Here is a 14,883-nt window from a genome sequence, read left to right on the forward strand (position 1 = left end):
GCTCATCCTCCATGTTTCCTTTTCTACCGCTCATCCTCTATGTTTCCTTTTCTACCGCTCATCCTCCATGTTTCCTTTTCTACCGCTCATCCTCCATGTTTCCTTTTCTACCGCTCATCCTCCATGTTTCCTTTCCAACCGCTCATCCTCCATGTTTCCTTTCCAACCGCTCATCCTCTATGTTTCCTTTTCTACCGCTCATCCTCTATGTTTCCTTTCCTACCGCTCATCCTCCATGTTTCCTTTTCTACCGCTCATCCTCTATGTTTCCTTTCCTACCGCTCATCCTCCATGTTTCCTTTTCTACCGCTCATCCTCCATGTTTCCTTTCCAACCGCTCATCCTCTATGTTTCCTTTTCTACCGCTCATCCTCTATGTTTCCTTTCCTACCGCTCATCCTCCATGTTTCCTTTTCTACCACTCATCCTCCATGTTTCCTTTCCTACCGCTCATCCTCTACGTTTCCTTTCCAACCGCTCATCCTCCATGTTTCCTTTCCTACCGCTCATCCTCTATGTTTCCTTTCCAACCGCTCATCCTCCATGTTTCCTTTCCTACCGCTCATCCTCTACGTTTCCTTTCCTACCGCTCATCCTCCATGTTTCCTTTCCTACCGCTCATCCTCTATGTTTCCTTTCCAACCGCTCATCCTCCATGTTTCCTTTCCTACCGCTCATCCTCTACGTTTCCTTTCCTACCGCTCATCCTCCATGTTTCCTTTCCTACCGCTCATCCTCTATGTTTCCTTTCCAACCGCTCATCCTCTACGTTTCCTTTTCTACCACTCATCCTCTACGTTTCCTTTTCAACCGCTCATCCTCTACGTTTCCTTTTCAACCACTCATCCTCTACGTTTCCTTTTCAACCACTCATCCTCTACGTTTCCTTTCCTATCGCTCATCCTCTACGTTTCCTTTCCTACCGCTCATCCTCTACGTTTCCTTTCCTACCGCTCCACACTCACAGGGGGAAAAAACTGCCGTTCCAAATTCACTCCATTTATTAAAATCCCAGTTTAACCAACATCCATCTATTGTTGTGACTACCTGGATCTACCATTTGGTTTAGAAGTATTGAAACCAAACCATATGATTTGAATGAAAAGTATTTGAATAAACAACATGAAAAGATGAATGTAAGAAGCACACATAATTTCAAATAGGCTACATGTCATATTAAACAGCATATAAACAATGTAAATAGGTCAGGAGCCAGACACATAGCCTAAGAAGGAACAAAAATGAATTATTTAGGCAATATTATTATTAGCCTATTATTGAAATCATTTCAAGCCTATAGCCTACAAAGAAATACATTGTGAAGCATTTGCGAGTGTGACACACTAGGCTGCCATAAACATTAAGCGTTCAGCATTTAAACAACATTTAGTTGTATTCAATTAGTATAGTCTATAAATTGCACATAAAGACTGTGACTTACTTAGAATTAAATAAAAAATGATATGACAAAGGCCTTATTAGGCCTTTGAATTCACTTTTAGAAACATGAGTTTGGCCAGAGTCCGTGGCTTCAGGCTCACGCGACGGTGCTTGGAGAGAAGGACAGCAGCGGAAAATACCCTCTCTGTGCTTACAGAGCCACTGGGGAGGCTCAACACCCTTCGGGCAAACTCTTGCCAGTCTTGTCAGGGATGCAGAGTTGTTTTTGTATTTGTCTATAGGTAGGCCTAAAGGATTTTAGGCAAAATAACCCAATCAAAACAGAAAGATCCTTGAAAGAGGTAGTCTGTCATCAGGCCTATTGGGCCAACATCAATGATGGTCTATTGTATAGATAATTGAACCAAACTTTTAAGAGGTCAGATTTTTTATTTATTTATAAATACTTTGCTACAACGACACGCTTAGTTATCTACCCACCTCATTACTTTCTGTTAGGATGTGCATGTAGTAAGTACACCATCATGTCTTTTCCAGACTCCACAATGATTCTTTAATGGTGGACACTACATCACCACACTCCCTCTCTTTAGTAGTGGACACTACATCACCACACTCCCTCTCTTGCTCTTGGTCCTCATCTTTGTAAGTCACCTTGATTTAGCACCTGAGTATTTTATCAGTTTCTTTATGTAAATATTTAGTGAACTCCATGATAGTAGCTAAATCAAGTCGCTTGAGCAGCACACAAGTAGACTATAAATGCATGCTGGGCCGGGCACGCCCTGAGTTTGTTAAATGAAGGGAGCACTACTGGAGCGAAATTGGAGCGGGCGAGAAGGACAAGAAGGAAGGCTCCAGCCAGCACTCAGCTCCACTCACATACTCTAATTCAGACTAGCCAGCACTCAGCTCCACTCACATACTCTAATTCAGACTAGCCAGCACTAACACAATGGAGATATTGACAAAATGCTGTCTGAATACCTACTAAAACAGTTTGTTCAACACCCCTGATAGCTATGTAGCATTTATACGTCTGAATGGTCTACGCAATATCATCATCATCCAGGAGGCATCTATGGTTTTCTTGAATCTAGCAACTATGCCAGCCTCCTTCAGTCAAACCCTGGGCACCAACCAACAACCCAAGTCGTTCAATTATCTAGAAACCAAACAGAAGAAAACAAGCTGAAACGGGGAGGGAACTTCCTGAATTTGTCCAATAAGAAACGTTGCAAAAGCCTACACATTGAGGACAAGTGTGACTCGTTAGCCCAGGGTTAACAAATGCTTGTGTGAACTAATCTAGCCCCGGGTCAGTCTAGCCTAGGGCTTTGAACAATGCAGTGTAGAAAGGCCTACGGAGGAACTAGGGGAACTGGAGATGACCCCTCAGAGTTTACACACTGAGGAACTAGTGGAACGGAAGTTGCCAGTTATATATGCAACAACAGCAGGGAATCTCAAATCTCTCCTCCACACCAGTCCGAGTTCTTCTTCTGCCTACAAAACCTGCCATGGGGCTTTCTGGTTTTCCTCTAGGGTTGACTAGAGCCTAACCCACCACCCTTACTATCCTGGCCCCTTACCTTCTAACTGGTCCTCCTCCCTCATCTTCCTCTCTTCTCTCTCCGTCCTTCTCCCACATCCTCCTTCCTCATCCTCCTCTCTTCTCTCTCCGTCCTTCTCCCACGTCCTCCCGCATCCTCCTCTATTCTCTCTCCATCCTTCTCCCACGTCCTCCTCCCTCATGCTCCTCTCTTCTCCCTCCGTCCTTCTCCCACGTCCTCCTCCCTCATCCCTCTCACCTCTCTCCGTCCTTCTCCCACGTCCTCCCGCATCCTCCTCTCTTCTATCTCCGTTCTTCTCCCACGTCCTCCTCTCTCATCCTCCTCTCTTCTCTCTCCGTCCTTCTCCCACGTCCTCCTCCCTCATCCTCCTCTCTTCTCTCTCCGTCCTTCTCCCACGTCCTCCTCCCTCATCCTCCTCTCTTCTCTCTCCGTCCTTCTCCCACGTCCTCCCTCATCTTCCTCTCTTCTCTCTCCGTCCTTCTCCCACGTCCTCCTCCCTCATCCTCCTCTCTTCTCTCTCCGTCCTTCTCCCACGTCCTCCTCCCTCATCCTCCTCTCTACTCTCTCCGTCCTTCTCCCATGTCCTCCCTCATCCTCCTCTCTTCTCTCGCCGTCCTTCTCCCACGTCCTCCTCCCTCATCCTCCTCTCTTCTCTCTCCGTCCTTCTCCCACGTCCCTCTCCCTCATCCTCCTCTCTTCTCTCTCCGTCCTTCTCTCACGTCCTCCCTCATCCTCCTCTCTTCTCTCTCCGTCCTTCTCCCACGTCCTCCTCCCTCATCCTCCTCTCTTCTCTCTCCATCCTTCTCCCACATCCTCCTCCCTCGTCCTCCTCTCTTCTCTCTCCTCCCTTCTCCTACGTCCTCCTCCCTCATCCTCCTCCCTCGTCCTCCTCCCTCATCCTCCTCTCTTCTCTCTCCGTCCTTCTCCCACGTCCTCCTCCCTCATCCTCCTCTCTTCTCTCTCCATCCTTCTCCCACATCCTCCTCCCTCGTCCTCCTCTCTTCTCTCTCCTCCCTTCTCCTACGTCCTCCTCCCTCATCCTCCTCCCTCGTCCTCCTCCCTCATCCTCCTCTCTTCTCTCTCCGTCCTTCTCCCACGTCCTCCTCTCTCATCCTCCTCCCTCGTCCTCCTGCCTCATCCTCCTCCCTTCTCCTTCCACCCTTCTCGAGAGCCGGTGAAAGACTCGATGTTCGCCATACGACCCGGCAAACAAATCTATGTTCCACCCTCTTCATTTTGTAACTATTATGAACTAGTTGCAACGGGCTATTGGCAACAACTGAATCGGAGGAAACATTAAAGTGCCAGAACCAATTTTCTCCAGCATATAAAAACCTGAAGTACGAGGACTGAGCAATTACCGGTCGGCCTGACAGATTTAGTATGACACTGGGGTCATACATTTCCAGTGCAGCTTGTCAGCAGAGGAGAGGGTGGGAGGAGGAGGGAGGGGTCGCTCACTCTAGGCTTTAGCCAACAGCTAACAGGCCTGCATAAATCCAGAGCAATCCACACTCAACCCTCCACCCCAGTCCGCCAATTAGACATCTCTCAGCACAGCCCCCCCCCGCGCCCCCTTAAACCCAACTCCCTCACTCTCCATATTCACCTGTGAGGTGAGGCGAGGTTTAGGTTTAGCGCTCCACTATGAGCTACCAGAAGCCTGTAGTGCTGATCCTGACCTTTGATCCTGTGCTGTCCCCGTGGGGCTGACGTTTTAAAATCAGACTAGTAGTTTTATGTAGCCAGTACCTGTAATACTCTAAATTTGAATTTGTAAACTTACATTTTTTTTTTAACCTTTATTTAACTAAGCAAGTCAGTTAAGAACAATGTCTTATTTACAATGACGGCCTACCCCGGGCAAACCCTAATCCGGACGACGCTGGGCCAATTGTGCGCTGCCCTATGGGACTCCCGATCATGGCTGATTGTAATACAGCCTGGAATCAAACCAGTGTCTGTAGTGACGCCTCTAGCTCTGAGATGCAGTGCCTTAGACCGCTGCGCCACTCGGGAGCCCGAGTGGGCAATCTGCAAACATAACATCTAGTGATCAAGACTAAATGCCTGTGTGTCCAGTAGGTCTGTCCAGTAATCAGTTGATAAGACGGCAGGGATGACGTAATTTGTCCTACCATCAGGAGTAAATAACAGCATTATATTGTCATAGTGTTTTGAAAAGGCTCCTACCTTTCCCCTGTAGAGCTGGCCTTCCTCTGGCAGAACACGGACAATGAGGGACTTCCGGGTAGCGTTTCCTGTTTGATCTCCCAGGCAGAAGCCACATTGCTGGGCTTCACTGACACAAAGTTGACTCCTTGTTTGAACAGGGCTCTGGAGATGGGAAGCATGAACATGGTTAAGGCCAATAATACAGCACAGTAGACAGGCTCTGGAGACACACACACACACACACACGTGCATTCGTTAACACACTTCTTTAAAAAAAAAATTGATGGCAGTCATTTGCCAACAGCTTTTGTGACAGCTTACAATCGTGTTGACATCATTCAAACCCTTATGCATAGCAAAGATAATTTGAGAACATTTCATTTCTCTGATTGGTATGTAATGTGATCCTCCATGGAGAATGTGTCTGTCTGTCTGCTCCTGTGTGCAGGACATGTATTAGTGTGTCGGGGTGAAGGATGTCTCCTTCCTCCCGTAACTGTCCAGAAATCCCGCCCTCTCCCCTCCTTTCTCCCCCTCCCAAGTTTCCTTTAATACTGCCTCCGCTATTCATCACCTTGACAAGATACTCTGGGAGTTTATTAAACGAGCAAGTTATTAGAAGGTGCCAATGACCTTGGCAAGAGCAGCGACGGGAAAAATAAGAAACTTCCTTTCAAAAGAAACCCACAACCCCTTCTTTTGTCTCTGTTTTTTCCTTGTGTCTTGCCAGAGACTGCCGTTGCGAATGTGTCACGCTTTCCTCGCTGTTTGTCGAGAACAAGAAGGGTCCTTTGGGCTTGGGAGATCCCCGCGCTCGACTCGAAAAATGCACTTTTCCTTCAGAACTCCTCCAAACAGTTTGGGAAAATACTTTATTTTTAAGGACTCAATTGTTCCCAGTGGCTGTAGGGGAAAAAAAGCCACCACAGTCCCCAAAACCATTCTTTTATCATTTAAGACCATTGTTAAGTGAAACCAATGTCTCTCCTTTTAGAGGACTGTTTCACCTATTTTATTTTACTGCTCATGTCCCTTTATAACAATTTACTTCCAAGGATCTTACAGTAAAATATAGTCTGTAAAAAAAAAAAAATAGAGACTGAAAGCAACTAAATAAAAATCTATAACTGTAAATGATGTACTAGAACTGAACTGGGGAGGAGGGTAATGAAAATATAACCCAGTCTGGCTATATTCTGGAAAGCATTGGACTTTTCCAAAATCTTTTCATGACAAGGTTGCCAATAAAACACAGACAGTCAATCAAGTACTCGCCCACAAGATAAAACATTGTGTAATGTATATATAGGGGTCGACGTGTATGTTTTCACAACTACAGTGTGTGAATCGGGTAAAATCAACTCTATGTTATAGATCATAGGTTACATAGAGATGTAATGTATTACGACAAACAGTATATGCCTCATTACTGTAATGACAGAACACTCTACACCTCGCTGCCAATTAGTGTCTCAACTAAGTACAGACATTCTCCCCTACTGTCCCAACTAAGTACAGACATTCCCCCCTACTGTCCTGACTGAGTGCAGACATTCTCCCCTACTGTCCTGACTGAGTGCAGACATTCTCCCCTACTGTCCTGACTGAGTACAGACATTCTCCCCTACTGTCCCAACTAAGTACAGACATTCTCCCCTACTGTCCTGACTGAGTACAGACATTCTCCCCTACTGTCCCAACTAAGTACAGACATTCTCCACTACTGTCCCAACTAAGTACAGACATTCTCCCCTACTGTCCCAACTAAGTACAGACATTCTCCCCTACTGTCCTGACTGAGTGCAGACATTCTCCCCTACTGTCCTGACTGAGTACAGACATTCTCCCCTACTGTCCTGACTGAGTGCAGACATTCTCCCCTACTGTCCCAACTAAGTACAGACATTCTCCCCTACTGTCCCAACTAAGTACAGACATTCTCCCCTACTGTCCTGACTGAGTGCAGACATTCTCCCCTACTGTCCTGACTGAGTACAGACATTCTCCCCTACTGTCCCAACTAAGTACAGACATTCTCCCCTACTGTCCTGACTGAGTACAGACATTCTCCCCTACTGTCCCAACTAAGTACAGACATTCTCCACTACTGTCCCAACTAAGTACAAACATTCTCCCCTACTGTCCCAACTAAGTACAAACATTCTCCCCTACTGTCCCAACTAAGTACAGACATTCTCCCCTACTGTCCTGACTGAGTACAGACATTCTCCCCTACTGTCCTGACTGAGTGCAGACATTCTCCCCTACTGTCCTGACTGAGTATAGACATTCTCCCCTACTGTCCCAACTAAGTACAGACATTCTCCCCTACTGTCCTGACTGAGTACAGACATTCTCCCCTACTGTCCTGACTGAGTGCAGACATTCTCCCCTACTGTCCTGACTGAGTACAGACATTCTCCCCTACTGTCCTGACTGAGTGCAGACATTCTCCCCTACTGTCCTGACTGAGTACAGACATTCTCCCCTACTGTCCTGACTGAGTGCAGACATTCTCCCCTACTGTCCTGACTGAGTGCAGACATTCTCCCCTACTGTCCTGACTGAGTACAGACATTCTCCCCTACTGTCCTGACTGAGTGCAGACATTCTCCCCTACTGTCCTGACTGAGTACAGACATTCTCCCCTACTGTCCTGACTGAGTGCAGACATTCTCCCCTACCGTCCCAACTAAGTGCAGACATTTTCCCCTACTGTCCTGACTGAGTGCAGACATTCTCCCCTACCGTCCCAACTAAGTACAGACATTCTCCCCTACTGTCCCAACTAAGTACAGACATTCTCCCCTACTGTCCCAACTAAGTACAGACATTCTCCCCTACTGTCCCAACTAAGTACAGACATTCTCCCCTACTGTCCCAACTAAGTACAGACATTCTCCCCTACTGTCCTGACTGAGTTCAGACATTCTCCCCTACTGTCCTGACTAAGTACAGACATTCTCCCCTACCGTCCCAACTAAGTACAGACATTCTCCCCTACTGTCCCAACTAAGTACAGACATTCTCCCCTACTGTCCCAACTAAGTACAGACATTCTCCCCTACTGTCCTGACTGAGTATAGACATTCTCCCCTACTGTCCTGACTGAGTGCAGACATTCTCCCCTACTGTCCCAACTAAGTACAGACATTCTCCCCTACTGTCCCAACTAAGTACAGACATTCTCCCCTACTGTCCCAACTAAGTACAGACATTCTCCCCTACTGTCCCAACTAAGTACAGACATTCTCCCCTACTGTCCTGACTGAGTGCAGACATTCTCCCCTACTGTCCTGACTGAGTGCAGACATTCTCCCCTACTGTCCTGACTGAGTGCAGACATTCTCCCCTACTGTCCTGACTAAGTACAGACATTGTCCCCTACTGTCCCAACTAAGTACAGACGTTCTCCCCTACTGTCCCAACTAAGTACAGACATTCTCCCCTACTGTCCCAACTAAGTACAGACGTTCTACCCTACTGTCCTGACTGAATGCAGACATTCTCCCCTACTGTCCCAACTAAGTACAGACATTCTCCCCTACTGTCCTGACTGAGTGCAGACATTCTCCCCTACTGTCCTGACTGAGTGCAGACATTCTCCCCTACTGTCCTGACTGAGTACAGACATTCTCCCCTACTGTCCCAACTAAGTACAGACATTCTCCCCTACTGTCCTGACTGAATGCAGACATTCTCCCCTACTGTCCTGACTGAGTACAGACATTCTCCCCTACTGTCCCAACTAAGTACAGACATTCTCCCCTACTGTCCTGACTGAGTGCAGACATTCTCCCCTACTGTCCTGACTGAGTGCAGACATTCTCCCCTACTGTCCTGACTGAGTGCAGACATTCTCCCCTACTGTCCTGACTGAGTACAGACATTCTCCCCTACTGTCCTGACTGAGTACAGACATTCTCCCCTACTGTCCTGACTGAGTGCAGACATTCTCCCCTACTGTCCTGACTGAGTGCAGACATTCTCCCCTACTGTCCTGACTGAGTGCAGACATTCTCCCCTACTGTCCTGACTGAGTGCAGACATTCTCCCCTACTGTCCTGACTGAGTGCAGACATTCTCCCCTACTGTCCCAACTAAGTACAGACATTCTCCACTACTGTCCCAACTAAGTACAGACATTCTCCCCTACTGTCCTGACTGAGTACAGACATTCTCCCCTACTGTCCTGACTGAGTGCAGACATTCTCCCCTACTGTCCTGACTGAGTACAGACATTCTCCCCTACTGTCCTGACTGAGTGCAGACATTCTCCCCTACCGTCCCAACTAAGTACAAACATTCTCCCCTACTGTCCTGACTGAGTGCAGACATTCTCCCCTACTGTCCTGACTGAGTGCAGACATTCTCCCCTACTGTCCTGACTGAGTACAGACATTCTCCCCTACTGTCCTGACTGAGTGCAGACATTCTCCCCTACTGTCCCAACTAAGTACAGACATTCTACACTACTGTCCCAACTAAGTACAGACATTCTCCCCTACTGTCCCAACTAAGTACAGACATTCTCCCCTACTGTCCTGACTGAGTGCAGACATTCTCCCCTACTGTCCCAACTAAGTACAGACATTCTCCCCTACTGTCCTGACTGAGTACAGACATTCTCCCCTACTGTCCTGACTGAGTGCAGACATTCTCCCCTACTGTCCTGACTGAGTACAGACATTCTCCCCTACTGTCCCAACTAAGTACAGACATTCTCCCCTACTGTCCTGACTGAGTGCAGACATTCTCCCCTACTGTCCTGACTGAGTGCAGACATTCTCCCCTACTGTCCTGACTGAGTGCAGACATTCTCCCCTACTGTCCTGACTGAGTGCAGACATTCTCCCCTACCGTCCCAACTAAGTACAGACATTCTCCCCTACTGTCCTGACTGAGTATAGACATTCTCCCCTACTGTCCTGACTGAGTACAGACATTCTCCCCTACTGTCCCAACTAAGTACAGACATTCTCCCCTACTGTCCTGACTGAGTGCAGACATTCTCCCCTACTGTCCTGACTGAGTATAGACATTCTCCCCTACTGTCCCAACTAAGTACAGACATTCTCCCCTACTGTCCTGACTGAGTGCAGACATTCTCCCCTACTGTCCTGACTGAGTGCAGACATTCTCCCCTACTGTCCTGACTGAGTACAGACATTCTCCCCTACTGTCCTGACTGAGTGCAGACATTCTCCCCTACTGTCCTGACTGAGTACAGACATTCTCCCCTACTGTCCTGACTGAGTGCAGACATTCTCCCCTACTGTCCTGACTGAGTACAGACATTCTCCCCTACTGTCCTGACTGAGTACAGACATTCTCCCCTACTGTCCTGACTGAGTACAGACATTCTCCCCTACCGTCCCAACTAAGTACAAACATTCTCCCCTACTGTCCTGACTGAGTGCAGACATTCTCCCCTACTGTCCTGACTGAGTACAGACATTCTCCCCTACTGTCCTGACTGAGTACAGACATTCTCCCCTACTGTCCTGACTGAGTACAGACATTCTCCCCTACCGTCCCAACTAAGTACAGACATTCTCCCCTACTGTCCTGACTGAGTATAGACATTCTCCCCTACTGTCCTGACTGAGTGCAGACATTCTCCCCTACTGTCCTGACTGAGTGCAGACATTCTCCCCTACCGTCCCAACTAAGTACAGACATTCTCCCCTACTGTCCTGACTGAGTGCAGACATTCTCCCCTACTGTCCTGACTGAGTGCAGACATTCTCCCCTACTGTCCCAACTAAGTACAGACATTCTCCCCTACTGTCCTGACTGAGTGCAGACATTCTCCCCTACTGTCCTGACTGAGTACAGACATTCTCCCCTACTGTCCTGACTGAGTACAGACATTCTCCCCTACTGTCCTGACTGAGTGCAGACATTCTCCCCTACTGTCCTGACTGAGTACAGACATTCTCCCCTACTGTCCTGACTGAGTGCAGACATTCTCCCCTACTGTCCTGACTAAGTACAGACATTCTCCCCTACTGTCCTGACTGAGTGCAGACATTCTCCCCTACTGTCCTGACTGAGTACAGACATTCTCCCCTACTGTCCTGACTGAGTGCAGACATTCTCCCCTATTCACAGAATAAAGTCCAGAGATAGAACACTGAGGTTATTATGTGTTACTATTATCAACCTTTAATGCAGAGGGACTGACAGACAGTTTGTGTGTGTGCGTGTGTGCGTGTGTGTGTGCGTGTGTGCGTGCGTGTGTGTGCGTGTGTGTGTGTGCGTGCGTGCGTGCGTTTGTGTGTGTGTGTGTGTGTGTGGGTGTGTGGGTGTGTGTGACACAGCAGTGAGTCAAGGTCCTGTCCATCATACACCAAACCCAGACATGACGGGAGCCGAGGGAGGGGACACTCCAGGAGTCCAGAGGTCTGTCAACACAGGCACCAGGCAGCTCCTGACAGCCCAGACATTAAAGACAGTCAACATGCCCACAGTATCTACAGGCTGATCTCTGTTTAGTCCCACAGTATCTACAGGCTGATCTCTGTTTAGTCCCACAGTATCTACAGGCTGATCTCTGTTTAGTCCCACAGTATCTACAGGCTGATCTCTGTTTAGTCCCACAGTATCTACAGGCTGATCTCTGTTTAGTCCCACAGTATCTACAGGCTGATCTCTGTTTAGTCCCACAGTATCTACAGGCTGATCTCAGTTTAGTCCCACAGTATCTACAGGCTGATCTCTGTTTAGTATCACAGTATCTACAGGCTGATCTCTGTTTAGTATCACAGTATCTACAGGCTGATCTCTGTTTAGTATCACAGTATCTACAGGCTGATCTCTGTTTAGTTCCACAGTATCTACAGGCTGATCTCTGTTTAGTTCCACAGTATCTACAGGCTGATCTCTGTTTAGTATCACAGTATCTACAGGCTGATCTCTGTTTAGTCCCACAGTATCTACAGGCTGATCTCTGTTTAGTCCCACAGTATCTACAGGCTGATGTCTGTTTAGTCCCACAGTATCTACAGGCTGATCTCTGTTTAGTATCACAGTATCTACAGGCTGATCTCTGTTTAGTCCCACAGTATCTACAGGCTGATCTCTGTTTAGTATCACAGTATCTACAGGCTGATCTCTGTTTAGTTCCACAGTATCTACAGGCTGATCTCTGTTTAGTTCCACAGTATCTACAGGCTGATCTCTGTTTAGTTCCACAGTATCTACAGGCTGATCTCTGTTTAGTATCACAGTATCTACAGGCTGATCTCTGTTTAGTTCCACAGTATCTACAGGCTGATCTCTGTTTAGTATCACAGTATCTACAGGCTGATCTCTGTTTAGTTCCACAGTATCTACAGGCTGATCTCTGTTTAGTATCACAGTATCTACAGGCTGATGTCTGTTTAGTATCACAGTATCTACAGGCTGATCTCTGTTTAGTTCCACAGTATCTACAGGCTGATCTCTGTTTAGTTCCACAGTATCTACAGGCTGATCTCTGTTTAGTATCACAGTATCTACAGGCTGATCTCTGTTTAGTTCCACAGTATCTACAGGCTGATCTCTGTTTAGTTCCACAGTATCTACAGGCTGATCTCTGTTTAGTATCACAGTATCTACAGGCTGATCTCTGTTTAGTTCCACAGTATCTACAGGCTGATCTCTGTTTAGTATCACAGTATCTACAGGCTGATCTCTGTTTAGTCCCACAGTATCTACAGGCTGATCTCTGTTTAGTTCCACAGTATCTACAGGCTGATCTCTGTTTAGTTCCACAGTATCTACAGGCTGATCTCTGTTTAGTTCCACAGTATCTACAGGCTGATCTCTGTTTAGTTCCACAGTATCTACAGGCTGATCTCTGTTTAGTATCACAGTATCTACAGGCTGATCTCAGTTTAGTATCACAGTATCTACAGGCTGATCTCTGTTTAGTATCACAGTATCTACAGGCTGATCTCTGTTTAGTTCCACAGTATCTACAGGCTGATCTCTGTTTAGTATCACAGTATCTACAGGCTGATCTCTGTTTAGTATCACAGTATCTACAGGCTGATCTCTGTTTGACTTAATTGAAGTGTGACATTTTCACAGCGCAAAATAGTTGTGTAATGTGCAAAAATACTGTAAACCTCATTTTAATGTTGTAGTGTGATTGAATTTGAAACTTTCCTTCGACAATGTGTGTTATAAGAAGATGACTACTTAACTAGAGTAGTAAACACTAAAACTGTGGTAAACTGAACAATAAATAGTTGCTTCTTTATAGCGCACATTGTTCTAGAAAAGTTTCAAATGAAATCACACTGCTAGATTATAATGAGGTTTATGCACCGTTCGTTTGCTTTAGGGGGGGTGAGGAGAGAGGTGGGGTGGGGAGAAAGGGGGGGGGGTGAGGAGAGAGGGGGGGTGAGGAGAGAGGTTGGGTGGGGAGAGAGGGGGGGTGAGGAGAGATGGGTGGTGAGGAGAGAGGTGGGGTGGGGAGAGAGGGGGGGTGAGGAGAGATGGGGGTGAGGAGAGAGATGGAGTGGGGAGAGGGGGGGGTCGGGGGGGAGAGAGGTGGGGTGGGGAGAGAGGGGTGGTGAGGAGAGATGGGTGGTGGGGAGAGAGGGGTAAGGCACTTAGGGGATGCTAGGAAGCCATCTGAGGTCTGGGGGCCTGGTGTTGAGGCCCTGGCGGGGCCTGTTCATCAGTGTAGCGGGCACAAGGACAGAGTGACGCCGTGATGCCGTGACTTACGGGCCGGGGGCAGTGTGCATGGCGCGGCGGGCAGTAAATCGCCCCCGCTCGGACGGGTAGCACGGCTTGCAGGAGCGATAAGTCTGGGGCCGTTGCGTTACCTTGAAGCCCTCTAGAGGAGCCGTGTAATCGAATGAGTCAGATTTATACTACGGAGAGCCGAGAAGGAGAGAGATCCTCTCTATCACTGCCTCCTCATTGTAGGCTAGGCTACACCCCCCTCCTCCTCCTCCCCCTCTGCTTCCCAGTACCCTCCTATTCCTCTTTCCTTCATTCCTCTCTACACTCAGGAGAGTGGCATTCCTCTCTACACTCAGGAGAGTGGCATTCCTCTCTACACTCAGGAGAGCGGCATTCCTCTCTACACTCAGGAGAGCGGCATTCCTCTCTACACTCAGGAGAGCGGCATTCCTCTCTACACTCAGGAGAGTGGCATTCCTCTCTACACTCAGGAGAGCGGCATTCCTCTCTACACTCAGGAGAGTGGCATTCCTCTCTACACTCAGGAGAGTGGCATTCCTCTCTACACTCAGGAGAGTGGCATTCCTCTCTACACTCAGGAGAGCGGCATTCCTCTCTACACTCAGGAGAGTGGCATTCCTCTCTACACTCAGGAAAGTGGCATTCCTCTCTACACTCAGGAGAGTGGCATTCCTCTCTACACTCAGGAGAGCGGCATTCCTCTCTACACTCAGGAGAGTGGCATTCCTCTCTACACTCAGGAGAGTGGCATTCCTCTCTACACTCAGGAGAGTGGCATTCCTCTCTACACTCAGGAGAGTGGCATTCCTCTCTACACTCAGGAGAGTGGCATTCCTCTCTACACTCAGGAGAGTGGCATTCCTCTCTACACTCAGGAGAGTGGCATTCCTCTCTACACTCAGGAGAGTGGCATTCCTCTCTACACTCAGGAGAGTGGCATTCCTCTCTACACTCAGGAGAGTGGCATTCCTCTCTACACTCAGGAGAGTGGCATTCCTCTCTACACTCAGGAGAGTGGCATTCCTCTCTA

The 14,883-nt window shown here is 47.9% G+C and overlaps 1 protein-coding gene across 1 annotated transcript in view; it reads right to left on the reverse strand.

Moving 5' to 3' along the window:
* The window catches only part of LOC110525218 (transmembrane protein 132C), a 423,209-nt gene that overhangs the window by 218,177 nt on the left and 190,149 nt on the right, over window positions 1-14,883 (reverse strand). Inside the window, exon 3 of the mRNA XM_036979350.2 lies at window positions 5,169-5,312. Within this exon, the coding sequence (XP_036835245.2) occupies window positions 5,169-5,312 (144 nt within the window). The remainder of the gene's footprint in view (window positions 1-5,168; window positions 5,313-14,883) is intronic.

The sequence above is a fragment of the Oncorhynchus mykiss genome, chromosome 6 (assembly GCF_057628025.1).
Source record: "Oncorhynchus mykiss isolate SJ-2025 chromosome 6, ASM5762802v1, whole genome shotgun sequence".
Taxonomy (NCBI): domain Eukaryota; kingdom Metazoa; phylum Chordata; class Actinopteri; order Salmoniformes; family Salmonidae; genus Oncorhynchus; species Oncorhynchus mykiss.